We start from the raw sequence: 17347 nt of genomic DNA on the forward strand, positions 1-17347 counted from the left end.
GCCCAGGTGTTAAATTAATTTTCCCTTCTCAAAATATAGAAGCGTTAAAAAATGTAACAATTGTGGATAATTGTGAACTTTAATTATATATTCAGCAGTATGTACGAGACTCAAAAGCTCTTGACCAAAGGAAGGAACACATTTTACCTGCAGGCCTGGGAAGAATGCCAGCAAAGCATCCATCCACGTTCGTGCATTCAGCATTGGCTTATGTATGTGCACATCCAGCAAGAGGGGGGGCTGACTTATATACTTCATGATGGCAGCATAGTGCTGTAAGGGAAAACAAAAGATTACTATATTACCACCTCCACTCTGGCATATTTATAGAATGAGGCTATTCAACTGAAATATTTTACCTGTGCATTCCATTCTAACACAGCAAACTAAAACAGCATTTAAGAAATACTTGAAATAACCATAATATAGTCTTTTAGCCTACAGTTCTACAGAACACTACAGAATATTGCATTTTGTTTCTAAAATATTGGACAAACCTTTTACAGCATAAAATGAATAAACTTCTCAATGATTATTATATACGAGCATTATGCAGTTTGTCATCTCAGCTAATATGGACTGGTTCAGTTTTAAAGACCTAGTTTTCGAGATCTACCCTAATTAATGACATGACAAATGCTGCAAATTTTATTTGTTTGCAGTTAGAATGACTGTTTAAAACCCATGATCAGAAGGCCAAATGTTCCAGTGCTGACTGATACTCAAATTCACTAGTGAATGTACTTTTAGTTTTGACCAGGTTTTACACAGATTTAACACTCAAGTTTTCTACCTGTATGCAATCATTTGCTTTTGTTCCAATTAAATTGGTTGTGTTTATTAGACTACTGATAATTACCTTTAATTTACTTGCTGTTTGAAAATTAACATCTTAGCTCAGACGTTTGGATAGTTTAGTTTTTTTGTGTGAAAATATCATCACTAGGTTGAATGTAATGCATTTGGGTTTGATAAAATGTGAGATTTTAAAACCAATTGTTTGAACTTTATAAACATATTTATGAGTCTATGATGCAGGACATGTCTACTTAAAACAGTAGGATGGTAATGAATGCTTTGGACACATTTGTACATATGAAACCGAGAAAATAACAGCAATTATATAGATGCATCAGAAACATTATATATTAAATATTAAGCTGAATATAACCTCTTGGTCCTGTGAAGGAACGAGATGTTTTTCTATGTTAAAGGCTCTATATAAATGAAAGTTGTTGTTGTGAACTAACTGTTCCGTGCTGCACAGCCAGTCTTTGAGATGAGTTTGCGACAGTTAGTCTAAAAGTATTGCTGTAATTTTCTTTGGGGAGGCGGGATGGGGGCGGAGGGCCTCCGAGGCTGGCGGGAAACCCGGGAGGTCGAGTTTCCTTCAGGCCCCGCCGAATTTATCGGCAGGGTCTAATTTGAATGCGAGGCCTCGGTTTTCCGCCTGTAGCCATCCAGCTTGAGGCTGGCAGGCAAGCCTCAGTTGCGAGGGGTCAGTCATAGGGAGGTCGACAATCGGCAGGGGGGTGGTTGGCAATCTGGAGGGGAGGGAGAGAGAGGATCGGCAGCGGGGGGGGGGGGGGGTGGGGGCGGTGTAGGTGTTGCAGGATCGGCAGGGGATGGAGGGTGATCAGGGATCGGCAGGCAAGTGTGGGGAAAAGTAAATAAAGCGGGGGGGGGGTAAATCGGCGACTGCGGGGGGGGGGGGGGGTGAAATTGGCGACCGCGTTGGGGGGGGGGGGGGGCGGTGGGGGTGAAATTGGCCATCGCTTGGGTGGGGTTGGGGGGGGTGGAATCGGCCATCGCGGGGGCGGGATCGGCCATCGCGCGGGGGGGGAAATCGGGGATCGGGAGGGTAAAGGCCCGGGAAGGCAATCGGAGATCTCATTGAGGGGTGGTGGGGGGGGGGGCGTTCTCCGATGAAGTGGGGTGGGTATGGTCAGGATTTTGGATCCAGGAAATACGAATAAAGCCACTTATCTCCTGGATGCAGCATTCCCCGCCTCGGTTTAACTGCGTGAATCCCGTCTCCAGGCAGTTAAATTCAAAATGGACGGGGAAAATGAGGCTTCCAGCCTCTTTACAATTGTTAAATTAATGTACCGCTCCCTGGGAGCGGGTTGGTCGCCTGCCTCCTCGTCCTGTCTCCGGCGAAACCGTAAGTGGGCGGGTTGGAGGCGGGATCAGGTCGGAAATCCCATTTTTAACACTTTAACTGCCCCCACGCTCCAAACCCACCTGTTTTATTTAATGGGAAAATTCCGGCCTATATTATAGTGACAATTAAAGTTCTATGACCCACTGTTCTAATTTGAGGAGTGACCATTTAAATAAACTTCTGGAAATTCTGATTGTCTATTTAATTTAGTCTTTTAAGAAATACAAAAATAATGAATTATTAGGATTTAATCAGGAGCTAAATAATTGTACCTGGCCTGGTTGTACATAAAATGTAAAAATATATATATTTTTCAACAGTTCGTTATTTTACTGAGCATTCCTGAAACAGCAATTCTCAAGAATCATGGGGACCTGCAGCTTTCAAATCTGATAACTATGGCACACTAAACACTAACTCATCACTGTGAATAAAAAGTTGCATCACATTTAGTAACATAGGAATGTATTTCGGATAAGAAACAATATGATACACTACAAGATCTACCAAGAAAGAAGCAGAGCTTACAGTGTTGAATCTTTGCAAATAGCCATCATCACCAAGCAGAATGTATGCTTTGAAGAGGTACTCATAATAAGAATCAATCCCAGCTCCAACTCCACTATCTGCAAAGAAAAAAAAGTCAGTAAGTAAAAGACAAAATGGACCTGAATACATCATCATCATGTTAAATATAAGAGAGAATGTTTCAGCCTAAATAGAACAGGTCATCCATTCCAGCAAAATATTTGAAATTGGCACTACCTCAACATACAAGTAACTTTTCTCAATAACTCAAGTAATGTTTTCTATCAAATCAAATCAACTTTTATTGTCATTGTTAGTGCACAAGTGCAGTACAACGAAATGTATGTTCACAATCAGCCAAAATGATATTGAAGTTAAAGAGAGAGATCTATCAGCACTTGAAAAACGATTTTAAAAACGTCAGCTGAAGCCTTGTTGAATCAGTGAAGTGATAACAGCTGTGGAGAAGGAAAAACGAACTGTCTGCCAGACATTACTGGGCCAGAAATTATCAGGAAGCTAAAATAATAGTGGTAGAGATATAGTCATTAATTAAGGCTGCGTTAGTGAACCTATCATTAATTAGATTCCCTTGCTGTCTGGATCAGTAGCACATCACACCAATTTCTCCAGATGATATCATAACATTCAACATTTCAGCAAGAATACCTTCCTACCCTGAAAAAAATTGGAAGTTCATGGAAAGATTCCGGATTTAAAACCAAAATACTAATTCGCCCTCAAAAAAAAACATTTATTATTTTACTGTTTCTCAGTTACAGTTAAGAAGGTCATAATTTCCAGCAGACATCAGGATGAAGGAATTAGACTATCATGATTATTAAGGCTTTACAAGACAACACTTGGGAGTAAATACAGTCTTGTAAAGCCTTAAGAATCATGTTCCACACTGGTTACCACATCCCAAAAAATACATAGGTAAAAGATCAGAGAAAATCAACAGAACCTATCCTAAGTGTAAACAGGAACGATGTAGGTGATGTTGACTTCATATCAATCCAGCTCTGCATTTAAAATTAGGTGAATTTAGGTAATTAAGTAGCCCTGATAGCACCACACACCTGTCAGTTTTCATAAATTGAGAATTTGTGCTGCTTGAGCACATTACACCAGTGCAATGACATCTCCTCCTCCATCAATGCTATGCTATCTTATCTTCTTACATCAGTGCCAGGACAGCTCCTCCTCTTACACCAATAGTACAACATCTGCTCTTCCTACGCCAAAGTTGTGATGTCTCCTCCTCCAATATTAATGTAATGGTGTCTAAAGCTATGGCGTCTCCTCCTCCTACATCAGTACAATAGCCTCTCCCCACTCTTACATCAATACTATGGTGTCTCCCCCCTACTATGCCAATACTAGGGTGTCTCCCCCCTCCTACACCAATACTAGGGTGTCTCCCCCCTCCTACACCAATACTAGGGTGTCTCCCCCCTCCTACACCAATACTAGGGCGTCTCCCCCCTCCTACGCCAATACTAGGGTGTCTCCCCCCTCCTACATCAATACTAGGGCGTCTCCCCCCTCCTACCCCAATACTAGGGCGTCTCCCCCCCTCCTACACCAATACTAGGGTGTCTCCCCCCTCCTACCCCAATACTAGGGCGTCTCCCCCCTCCTACCCCAATACTAGGGCATCTCCCCCCCTCCTACACCAATACTAGGGTGTCTCCCCCCTCCTACCCCAATACTAGGGTGTCTCCCCTCCTCCTACACCAATACTAGGGCGTCTCCCCCCTCCTACATCAATACTAGGGTGTCTCCCCCCTCCTACACCAATACTAGGGTGTCTCCCCCCTCCTACCCCAATACTAGGGTGTCTCCCCTCCTCCTACACCAATACTAGGGCGTCTCCCCCCTCCTACATCAATACTAGGGTGTCTCCCCCCTCCTACACCAATACTAGGGCGTCTCCCCCCTCCTACGCCAATACGAGGGCGTCTCCCCCCTCCTACCCCAATACTAGGGCGTCTCCCCCCTCCTACATCAATACTAGGGCGTCTCCCCCCTCCTACCCCAATACTAGGGCGTCTCCCCCCTCCTACATCAATACTAGGGCATCTCCCCCCCTCCTATATCAATACTAGGGCGTCTCCCCCCTCCTACACCAATACTAGGGCGTCTCCCCCCTCCTACATCAATACTAGGGCGTCTCCCCCCTCCTACACCAATACTAGGGTGTCTCCCCCCTCCTACACCAATACTAGGGCGTCTCCCCCCTCCTACATCAATACTAGGGTGTCTCCCCCCTCCTACACCAATACTAGGGTGTCTCCCCCCTCCTACCCCAATACTAGGGTGTCTCCCCTCCTCCTACACCAATACTAGGGCGTCTCCCCCCTCCTACATCAATACTAGGGTGTCTCCCCCCTCCTACACCAATACTAGGGCGTCTCCCCCCTCCTACGCCAATACGAGGGCGTCTCCCCCCTCCTACCCCAATACTAGGGCGTCTCCCCCCTCCTACATCAATACTAGGGTGTCTCCCCCCTCCTACACCAATACTAGGGTGTCTCCCCCCTCCTACCCCAATACTAGGGTGTCTCCCCTCCTCCTACACCAATACTAGGGCGTCTCCCCCCTCCTACATCAATACTAGGGTGTCTCCCCCCTCCTACACCAATACTAGGGCGTCTCCCCCCTCCTACGCCAATACGAGGGCGTCTCCCCCCTCCTACCCCAATACTAGGGCGTCTCCCCCCTCCTACATCAATACTAGGGCGTCTCCCCCCTCCTACCCCAATACTAGGGCGTCTCCCCCCTCCTACATCAATACTAGGGCATCTCCCCCCCTCCTATATCAATACTAGGGCGTCTCCCCCCTCCTACACCAATACTAGGGCGTCTCCCCCCTCCTACATCAATACTAGGGCGTCTCCCCCCTCCTACACCAATACTAGGGTGTCTCCCCCCTCCTACCCCAATACTAGGGCGTCTCCCCCCTCCTACATCAATACTAGGGTGTCTCCCCCCTCCTACCCCAATACTAGGGCGTCTCCCCCCTCCTACATCAATACTAGGGCATCTCCCCCCCTCCTACACCAATACTAGGGCGTCTCCCCCCTCCTACATCAATACTAGGGCGTCTCCCCCCTCCTACACCAATACTAGGGTGTCTCCCCCCTCCTACATCAATACTAGGGCATCTCCCCCCTCCTACACCAATACTAGGGTGTCTCCCCCCTCCTACACCAATACTAGGGCGTCTCCCCCCTCCTACGCCAATACTAGGGCGTCTCCCCCCCTCCTACATCAATACTAGGGCGTCTCCCCCTCCTACGCCAATACTAGGGCGTCTCCCCCCCTCCTACCCCAATACTAGGGCGTCTCCCCCCTCCTACGCCAATACTAGGGCGTCTTCCCCCCCTCCTACGCCAATACAGTACCATATCCTCCTCCTCCTACATGAATTCTATATTATGTTCTCCTATGCCAATGCTATGATGTCACCTCCACCTATGCTCTGTATTGTTACACAACCTAAGTAAATATGGATTAACATGCAATGCATTCATTCATCAATTCTATGAATTAAAAAATGCTATTTGGCTACCATGAATTGTACTATAAAATATTCTTGGAATCTAGGAAAAACATATTTTGTTGATGTTACTTGGAAGAAATAATGAGAGTTTCTTCAAAGCTGAAAAACATTGCTGTACCCATCGGGCTAAGAATTACATGAAAACGGTACAATGGAGAAGAACATTACATTTCTCCTTAGTGATAAAGAAATCTACCGCAGTAATGTATCTCCAGAGCCGTGCAGTAGCTGAATTTGTACAGATGGGGATCAGACAGCAGAAGTAAAGGAATCCATCTCACCCCTGCGGACCCAGTCTCCTGTGTGGATATTGATGGTTGTTCCCACCAGATTGCTGTTGCGCTGTCTCTTTTCCCACAAAAAGTCGAGGGCTTTCCGTGCATGTTGCTGTACACAAAGAAAGAGCAGCCTGTTATATAAACAAGTGAATAGGCTGTGTAAGAGTGCACCACAGTGCAGTTAGATACTGTCTATCCAAACTGCTCAAGATAGGTATGTACAGTAGGCTTTTTGCTTCCAAACCCCATGTACAAATAGCAGGTGAATCCCATTATAATTCTTGAATGAAAGCAGAATCCACAAGTTGAACTCAAGACTGTCTGGATCCAGACAGGATGCAAATAACTTATCGGTTCAAATAAATGCCAAACATATAGCAGATGTGTAATTGAAATATTCCTAATTCATACATCCTCATATTATACACGACTCTAAAATAATTTATATAACATATGTATCTGTGTACAATTCGCTTTGCAAGAGTGGTAGCGCACAGTACTGAATACTGGTGAGGGCAGTGGTTCCTCTGGGGAGTACAGCCAGAGCCAAGGCCATGGCACCACAGGTGGCTCAGCTATACAGTTTGGGGGGGGGGGGGGGGGGGGGGGCGGGAGATCGGGAAAGCAATAGTGATGGGGGATTCAATAGTTAGGGGAACAGATAGGAGTTTCTGTGGCCACAGACCTGATTCCAGGATGATATCTTACCTCCCTGGTGCCAGGGTCAAGGATGTCACTGAGCGGCTGCAAAACACTCTGAAGGGGAGGGTGAACAGCCAGAGGTCGTGGTCCATATCAACGACATAGGTAGAAAGAGGTCCTGCAGGCAGATTTTAGGGAGCTCGGAAAGAGATTAAAAAGCAGGACCTCAAAAGGTAGTAATCTCTGGATTACTCCCAGTGCCACGCATGAGTGAATATAGAAATAGGAGGATAGCGCAGATGAATGCGTGGCTGGAGAGATGGTGCAGGGGGGAGGGCTTTAGATTCCTGGGACATTGGGACTGGTTCTGGGGGAGGTGGGACCTGTACAGGCCGGACCTCAACAGAGCCGGGACCAATATCCTCGCACGGGGGTGGGGGTTTGATAGTGCTGTTGGGGAAGAGTTTAAACTAAGTTGGCAGGGGGATGGGCACCAGGATGTAGCATTGGAAAGGAGAAACATGGTGCACAAAAGAGTGGGAGATACAGGTAGCACTAGAGTAAGAGATAGTACAGTATTAGGTGGGGTCAGACTAAGAGAAAATACAAAATGGTGTAAGATAGGTTTACGGTGCATGTGTGTAAACGCACGAAGCGTGGTAAATAAGGTTGGTGAGCTGCAGGCGCAAATAGCCACATGGGAATATGATGTTGTGGCGATAAAGGAGACCTGGCTCAAAAAAGGGCAGGACTGAGTACTAAATATTCCTGGATATAAGGTAAGAAGTCACACAACACCAGGTTATAGTCCAACAGCTTTATTTGAAATCACAAGCTTTCGGAGCGCTGCTCCTTCTTCAGGTGAAGTGGAGAAATGCATAAAGACACAGCTTATATAGTCAGAGAATCATGTCAGATGTTTACAGGTAACCTTTCCAACTGCCATTTATCACACCTCGGCAGAGAGATAATCACAGCAGTCAAAGGTGTGAATGGTGTCCAAACAGGTCAGTCAGGGAAACATTACATCAAAGAACAATGAGGTGGGGTCACAAGGGGTCAAATATTGCACCTCATTGTTCTTTGATGTAATGTTTCCCTGACTGACCTGTTTGGACACCATTCACACCTTTGACTGCTGTGATTATCTCTCTGCCGAGGTGTGATAAATGGCAGTTGGAAAAGTTACCTGTAAACATCTGACATGATTCTCTGACTATATAAGCTGTGTCTTTATGCATTTCTCCACTTCACCTGAAGAAGGAGCAGCGCTCCGAAAGCTTGTGATTTCAAATAAAGCTGTTGGACTATAACCTGGTGTTGTGTGACTTCTTACATTTGTCCACCCCAGTCCAACTCCGGCATCTCCACACCATGGATATAAGGTGTTCAGGAAAGATAGGGAAGGAAAGAAAGGAGGTGGGATGGCAGTATTGATTAAAGAGAATATTACAGGGCTGGAGAGAGAGGATGTCCTGGATGGGTCAGGGACAGAATCTGTGTGGTTAGAGTTAAGAAATAATAGCAGTGCCATTACACTACTAGGTGTATTCTGTAGGCCACCAACTAGTGGGAAGGATATTGAGGAACAAATTTGCAGGGAAATTGCAGAAAGTTGTAAAAACTATAGAGTAGTGATAATGGGGGACTTCAATTATCCTAATACAGATAGTAATAGTGTAAAGGGCAGAGAGGGGGAAGAATTTCTGAAGTGTGTTCAGGAGAACTTTCTTGATCAGTACGTTTCCGGCCCAATGAGGAAGGAGGCATTGCTGGATCTGGTTCTGGGGAATGAGTTGGGTTAGGTGGATCAAGTTTCAGCAGGGGAACATTTAGGGAACAGTGATCATAGCATCATAAGGTTTAGGTTAGCTATGGAAAAGGACAAAGAGCAATCTAGAGTCCATGGGGAAGAAATTCGGTATCGCCCTGTTTGGGGCACTAATTTTTCACACGATGAAAAATTAGCGGCAGGTGCTAAGGATTCTGAGCTTCTCCTAAATTGGCTGTTAGCACTCCAGGAAGGACCTGGATTTGTTAAAGGAAAATCACGTTTAACCAACTTGATTTAATTTTTTGATGAAGTAACAGAGAGGGTTGATGAGGACAACGCGGTTGATGTGGTGTACATGGACTTCTAAAGGGAATTTGATAAAGTGCCAGCAAAATTGAAGCCTATGGAATAAAAGGGACGGTGGCAGCATGGATACGAAATTGGCTAAGTAATAGGAAAGAGAGAGTAGTGGTGAACGGTTGTTTTTTGGACTGGAGGAAAGTATACAGTGGTGTTCTCCAGGGATTGGTACTAGGACCACTGTTTTTCTTGATATATATTAATGATTTGGATTTGGGTGTACAGGGTACTATTTCAAAATTTGTAGATGACACAAAACTTGGAAGTATAGTGAACAGTGAGGAGGGTAGGGATAGACTTCAAGAGGACATAGACAGGCTAGTGGAATGGGTGGACACGTGGCAGATGAAATTTAACGCAGAAAAGTGCGAAGTGATACATTTTGGTAGGAAGAACGAGGACAGGCAATATAAACTAAAGGATACAATTCTAAAGGGGGTGCAGGAACAGAGAGACCTGGTGGTATTTGTGCACAAATTGTTGAAGATGGCAGGACAGGTTGAGAAAGTGGTTAAAAGTGGTTAAAAGAGCATACGGAATCCTGGGCTTTATAAATAGAGGTATAGAGTACAAAAGCAAGGAAGCTATATAACATTTATAAAACAATGGTTCAGCCACAACTGGAGTAGTGTGTCAAATTTTGGGCCCTGCACTTTAGAAAGGATGTGAAGACTTTAGAGAGGGTGCAGAAAAGATTTACAAGAATGGTTCCAGGGATGAGGGACTTCAGTTACATGGATAGATGGGAGAAACTGGGGTTGTTCTCCTTAGTGCAGTGAAGGTTGAGAAGAGATTTGATAGAGGTGTTCAAAATCATGAGGGGTCTAGACAGAGTAGATAGAGAGAAACTGTTCCCATTGGCGGAAGGGTCGAGAACCAGAGGACACAGATTTAAGGTGATTGGCAGAAGGTCCAAAGGCGACATGAGGAAAAACTTCTTCACGCAGCGAGTGGTGAGGATCTGGAATGCAATGCCTGAAAGGGTGGTGGAGGCAGATTCAATTGTGGCTTTCAAAAGGGAATCAGATAAGTACCTGAAAGAAAAAAAATTGCAGGGCTACGGAGAAAGGGCAGGGGATTGGGATTAACTGAAGTGCTCCTGCAGAGAGCCAGCATGGGCACAACGGGCCGAATGGCCTCTTACTGTGCTGTAACGACTCTATGATCCTATTCTACAAGAACATTTTGCGTTAAACAGGCCAAGGTCCATCTTGTTTACTGTCCTGTCAAATTGATATCACATGACCTGGGCGTATATTCTGAAACTAAACATTGGTACAGGTAGTATAACCACTATTATTGTATTCTGCTAGATTTATCACTTTGAATGCTGGTGGGCTGAGGAGGCCATAGATGCACTTTTCTACCCCACATGATGCGTGACCCATTTCAAAGATAGTGCTGTAATCACACATGCACTGTGCCAATGTGGCTATTCATCACGCTTGAGCCTTGACCCTGAAATCTGACAGGGTATTCAATCAACAAATAAGAACCTCCACTTATAGAACCTTTAATGTCCCACGATGCTTCTCAATTTGTTTTTAAGGAATCATTACCTTGGACATGGCAATTTGTTTTTAAGGAATCATTACCTTTTCCATTTTCTTAAGCTAAAAAATAGAATGCTTCAAGCCAAGATCAGTCTCCTCAGGTAGCTTGATATATTTTAATACATTTAAAGCATATACTATGGACTAGGGGTCACAGGGCACAATTTCGAAATTTGCAGCAGACACAAAACTTGGAAGTGTAGTAAGCAGTGAGGAGGATAGTAATAGACTTCAAGAGGAAGGTTGGTGGAATGGGCGGACAGATGGCAGATGAAATTCATTGCAGAAAAGTGAGAGGTGATAGATTTTGGTAGGAAGAATGAGGAGACCGTACAAGCGAAATGGTACAATTTTAAAGGGGGTGCAAGAACAGAAAGACCCGGGGGTGTTTGCGCACAAATCTTTGAAGGTGGCAGCAGAGGTTAGCAAAATCTTATGGGATCCTGGGCTTTAGAACAACAACTTGTATTCATATAGCACCTTTAACTTAGTAAAACGTCCCAAGGTGCCTCACAGAAGTATTATAAAACAAAAAATTTGACACCAAGCCACATAAGGAGAAATTAGGGATGGTAACCAAAAGCTTGGTCAAAGAGGTAGGTTTTAAGGAGCGTCTTAAAAGGAGGAAAGAGAGGTAGCGAGGCAGAGAGGTTTAGGGCGGGAACTCCAGAGCTTAGGGCCCAGGCAGCTGAAGGCATGGCCACCAATGGCGGAGCGATTAAAATCGGAGATGCGCAAGAGGACAGAATTAGAGGAGCACAGATATCTCGGAGGGTAGTGGGGCTGAGATAGGCAGGGGGGGAAGGCTATGGAGAGATTTGAAAACAAGGATGAGGATTTTGAAATCGACGGGTTGCTTAACCGAGAGCCAATGTAGGTCAGCGAGCACAGGGGTGATGGGCGAACGGGACTTGGTGCAAGTTGGATGAGCACAAGTTAATAGAGGGTAGAACGTGGGAGGCCAGCCAGGAATGCATTGGAATTGTCAAGTCTAGAGATAACAAAGGCATGAATGAGGGTTTCAGCAGCAGATGAACTGAGGCAGGGGCAGAGTCAAGCGATGTTCCAGACCATACACATTATTGGCATTAGAACCTAGACAGATATATTTGGAGCATGTTTTTAACTATATATTTATTTATAACTATTTCCACTGGTCTGTGAGTCAGTAGTTAGGGAGTATAAATTTAAGATAATTATCAAACAGCGAGATTAGGACATTTTTTTTCATATGCAGAAGGTTCTTAGCACATGGAATGTCCTCCCAGATACAGTTGTGGAAACAGATTCCATTATTAGTATTAAAGAAAGAGAAATGAATACATTTTTCTTTTTCAACTATTTATAAGAGTTTTGGAAAAGTGCGGGGGAATGGGACGGTGGATAGTTCTTTCAGAGAGCTGGCACAGACATCATGGGCTGAATGACCTCTTTCTTTTTGGGTAGTGAAAAATTAATAATTCATTTGCATTCGAATTAGGTGCCTCCGACTCTACATTTATTCTATTTAGATTCTAAACTATACTAATTTCCCTCTCTCCAACAATCACACAGTACCACTCACCTCAAAAAGAGGATCTCCAGAAAGTCTGCTAAGAGCTGCAAACTCCAGAATAAGGGTCCCTGCGCAGGCTGTACAGGTGTCTGTCTCTGTACCTGTTCTGGCTTCAGGCTGCCTCAACCCATGTTTCAGATTGACCTGTTTTTCAATTTTTTTAAAATTAATCACAATGGAAAATAAAAACAGTATTTTAAACAAAGAATCTCTAAATATTTAACTTTGTACCACCTTAATTCATAAGTTACTGGTACTTATACCAAAGGGTCAGTCACATTGGATTCAAAACTGAAGATAATTAAATTGCTTTTACATCATAAAACAATGTATTCTGATCAATAACTTGATATAGAAGTTATTCTATTATATATTAAAAATGGAAGGTTGTAACATTTCATTTCAAAATGTATTGAAAAGTCCCCTATTAAATACCGTCTATGAGTAAGTAGCACTGTGATAGGCCTTTACAATGTTCTAATAGTCATGTAACGTTAGTTCAAAAAAACAGTAGCTTTGTACACGGTCATTGATATTCTGGATGCATTTCCACACCAAAACCACTGGGAGCCTTTACAACATTGTAACTGCTGTAACCTTAACAAGCAAGTACTGGAATGATTTAAAACTGTTTTGAGAGTGCTAAAATTTTGGGGAATTTAAGTAAATTTTAATACAAGGTGGGTTTTTTCCAACGCTACCTCAGTGTTAGCCAAATGTTAAGCTCACTCCCGTGATGCTGTAATGTGGCCTATGGTCCTTTGCTTGTGTCCTTCTTGACTGGCACCCCACTGCTATGCTGTGGTCACTGTAGTTCTATTTCCCCATGACTGATACTAAATGGAGTCATGCATCAGGCCCCAGAAATGTAAATCATTTTCCTAGCCAGTAAAAATGACTGTTACACATGGCCCACTATTTTTGGAAGCTGCACACAACCTACACCCCCCACTAGAAGGATTTGCTAGGATGGCCCCCCACCCCACCCCACCCCCCCTCATCCTCCCCTCCATTTTAGACTGCTTTCTGGACCTGTCGGTAGTATAACTGCCATGTCTATTGTAATGACGTTTCTGTCCCGCGTTGTTCCCAGCCCAAACCCACCCCATTGAGAGGTTAACAGCTCCTGATTTAGCTGTAACAGCTGGTATCTCACTCCAGCCCCTCATGTAACAGACCTAGCTGCACAGCCAACACCTGAAGCACCCAGTCCAGTTTGGGGGGGGGGGGGGGGGGGGAAAGAGGCCTTCATACATTTTTTCCCCCCAATTCCAGCTTCCTTATTCCAGCATCAATTTTTTTTATTGGAGCAACCAGAGAGGGACCCTCTCTTTCTTGTTCTCCCTTTCCTGCCTCCCCTCTACACTCGTCACCCATCCCATTCTATCCTTCGTTCCCTCCCCTCCTCTCCTGTCTCCGCTCCTCTGTCATCCCACCCCTCCACAATCATTCTACCCTCGTCTGGCCTCTATCATTGTAATCATTCCTCAGTCTTGGTCCAATTATCCCCCATCCTCCAGTGCTGTTTGACCTGAAGATGGTGTAATGCTATGGGAGATCGCCTACTATTTATATATTGTTGAATTATATTAATTGAAGTGCATTACTTACCCTGGGGTAGGGAAGTCCGCTGGTAGTGTTGAACGCGGGCAGTAACCTGTACCCAAGTTCCTTTGCCATGTAGAGAAGCTCATCATTATACCACTGCATCTGCTCACCTTGATCTTTCAGTATAATAGCCATGGCGTGGCCTCCCAGCAAACCCCTAACACACAAAATATTTACTGGGCATCCGACTGGCTTTTCTCATGCACTTCAATTCTTTCTTTCTCATTATGATCTAAAGTTTGTTTTTACTATTACTTTTACACAATTTGCTTTCTATATACGCTGAGTTTTATAGTAGAAATATAATATAAATAAAAGATAGTTCAATTTGTTATTTTTTTCTTTACTTACCCAAGCACCCTAATATTGGTCTCAAAGACTGAGACTACAATATCATTATCCAAGTGAACATCATTTATAACCTTTTTCACAGCAACTTCAAATTCTTCTATTTGATTCAGCAGCTGCAATACAAAAGGATACGATTTAATGACTCTTTCTGGCCGTTTGTCCTTCAATACATTTGAAATATGAGTGAAATAGCTTTCACTTACTGCCAGGGTGTCCAGAGTATCAACTAAAGTCAAAGAAAATCTGAAAGAAAGAGTAGTTACAGTTAACCTGAGGATGAAACAAGAGAGTTTTAGATACACACGAATGCGTGCACACACGTTGAACTCAATATCCTTTTAACCCATTTTTAATATTATTTTAAATTCTGTTGGCAGCTTTCCACATATATAAAAATCACCTAAAAGAAGAAAATGGTCATTCACTTTACCTGTTTATGCAAGATCAGCAGAGAAACAGATGTCCACGCCCACAGGTTTGCAATTTTCATAACAAAATGGGCAGAATTGTGGAATGTGATTCCCAAATCTCCAGCAAAATTCAGGTACAAATGGGAGGAGCACACGGCACACATGCTCCACCTAATTGTACCAGGCATTAAGAAGTCTAACTAGCGATCCTTAAAGGAACCGCTGGCGGGTGTTCGAAAAATGGCTCACAAAACAAAATTCCAACCCGCTGCCAGGCCATTCGAACCCTCCACCCCCCAAACCAGTGGAATTGCATGTACCTGGATGAACCTATAAAACCTTCCCTTTCATTTACATCTGCCCTTAGAAGGTTACAGCATTTTAACAAGTTTAGGCAGTGACTGGTTGGTAAATTTATATATTTTAGATTATCACCAATAATTTATATTAATAACATCTTCTCTTCCATGGAACTGGAACTGCTTAGAATTGAGACAATAAAACATTTTGCTGCTGGGATGATTACTGTTTCAGATTATACATGCACAATCAAATGAGGTAATTTAGTGCAAAATGAGCTCTAGGTGTTATAGTTGTTGCATATTAAAATACATCTTGAAGAAGCCATTGCATACTGGCAGTAGGTTTGTATTCCACTTAAAGCCGTGTAGCTTTTGTTGTAGTATAAAACACTGCAAGAGTTCAGACTACTCTTTGCATCACTTGTCTTCTGCAGGTCAGTTGGCAAAAGCTTTCTGTTAAATTTCAGTGAGTACTCCTAAAATGAGAAATAAAAATTGTGGGGCTAAGAAGCTTCAAAACTAAAAGCCTTCAAGTTAAATAGGTGCCAGCTGCTTGAATTCCTGCATTTCCAAAGTAACACAAATTTATTACAGCATCCAAAATATATCTGCTGTAAAATTCTGCTTTAATCTAAACTTTGGATTTGCATTCCACACTTTCTTCAGTATATGTGAAAATAGTTGCTGAGGTTAGCAGCAAGAGTCATTCAAATAAAACACTAACTTGCCAAGCGCATCATCCACATCACCACGACTAGGTTCCAGACCACGCACACGCCCGCGACATGTCAGAGGCATTAGTTCATCAGCTGGGTAAGCATGTTCCTGCACAAATCCAAAAAATTAAAGTCTATATATATATATAAAAAATGGAACTCAATAGGAGGAACAAAGTATTCAAGTAAGACCACTAATATTCTCATCAATAAAGTATAGAGGGTATGCTATTCCACTTCGGTTCAAATCATGCAGTTTGAGCCTGCAACCCATCAAACTTTACAAAAGATGAATAAACCACCCCACTCTATCACAAGCTAAACCTGTACATAAATAGGTCACAGACTGAATCCCTCAATGTGTGAGGAATTGACTGATATCAGTCCACGCATACCATAGACCCAATGGTTAAAAGCGACAGCCACCATTTCAAACTCCTTAAACATAAAGCATTTCATTGGGGTATTGTGATCTCCTTTTGTTTGGGGTTTAACCTGCTATTGCAAGTATCTTTTTGTCCAAGATTATGCGAGAGCTTTGCACTGCAACAGTGAAATGAGTCCATTGTGGCAATTTACCACAGATCTTAACAATCTGATCAGAGAAGCAACAATCACAACTTTTAAAAAAGGAACCGCGTAATGAACTTTACGTTTTATTGAAAGTTCTGTATGTGTGGATAGGACAGGATTGTGACAGGACAATGGTTCCCTACAAAGTCAAGGAACCCGTCAAACACTCACTGTCTAGATTCACACATGAAGAATGGCCATTTGATGAGGTACTGGAGGGCTACCGACACTTTGCAGATGTAACCCAACGAGGAGTCAGCATCTTCAGGAGACGGGAGAACATTGAACAAAATAGAAGTTCTGCTTCTTTCTAAATAGGATGCACATTTTACTGAATGGCCCACAACTCTTGCATATGGTAAGTAAAACAGAAACATTAGCACCTTTGTCAGCATTCTTGAATCATAATCTGTTATTGTGCTTTATGCTTTAGAACTGCTGGTTAGATGCAGCAGGCATTTTGCTTACAAGTCTCCTGTGTTAATGTTAGGAAGTTTCACTCAAGGAGCATCATGAATGGGAGCCACTGACTACAGCTCTCCATTTGCACTCTGTCACTGGAGTAGGACTACATAGGTTACAAATATGTTGTACACAGACTGGTAGCTGTTCAGTGCAAAGTGCAGCCGGCATCATCACAGTTATATTGTGTAGCTACAAACTGCAGTCTGCGTGCCAAGAGAGAACTCTAAACATGTATGCTTAAACAAATGTAGAGTTCCACTCCCTGGCTGGTAAATTTGTAATGTTTTTGATAACACGGACAGAAGCATCCACTTTCTCAAAATCTTGTAACAGACTCTGCAGTAAGTTTTTAATGTGCCCAGGAGGCCCAATCGACCACTGAAGTACTTTTCAAACTTGGCTTCACATCACAAAAAGTGGTACGAGACAGCTTCTCTGACAGGCCAACACTGTTGGCTTTAGTAGTTCCAATATTTTAATCTGCACGTGCTCGCCCTCCA

At 43.5% G+C, this 17347-nt stretch overlaps 1 protein-coding gene across 1 annotated transcript in view; it reads right to left on the bottom strand.

The window, feature by feature from the left end:
* edem3 (ER degradation enhancer, mannosidase alpha-like 3) overlaps window positions 1-17347 on the bottom strand; it is a 96891-nt gene that overhangs the window by 38441 nt on the left and 41103 nt on the right. The window contains exons 3-10 of the mRNA XM_085982570.1: window positions 15818-15918; window positions 14585-14624; window positions 14382-14494; window positions 14034-14187; window positions 12432-12566; window positions 6542-6647; window positions 2693-2790; window positions 148-273 (exon numbers count right to left, since the gene is read on the bottom strand). Coding sequence (XP_085838696.1) covers window positions 148-273; window positions 2693-2790; window positions 6542-6647; window positions 12432-12566; window positions 14034-14187; window positions 14382-14494; window positions 14585-14624; window positions 15818-15918 — 873 coding nt within the window. The remainder of the gene's footprint in view (window positions 1-147; window positions 274-2692; window positions 2791-6541; window positions 6648-12431; window positions 12567-14033; window positions 14188-14381; window positions 14495-14584; window positions 14625-15817; window positions 15919-17347) is intronic.

Source organism: Somniosus microcephalus, chromosome 3 (genome assembly GCF_052327205.1).
Source record: "Somniosus microcephalus isolate GS21.2 chromosome 3, FLI_Smic_1.0, whole genome shotgun sequence".
In the NCBI taxonomy this organism is placed as follows: domain Eukaryota; kingdom Metazoa; phylum Chordata; class Chondrichthyes; order Squaliformes; family Somniosidae; genus Somniosus; species Somniosus microcephalus.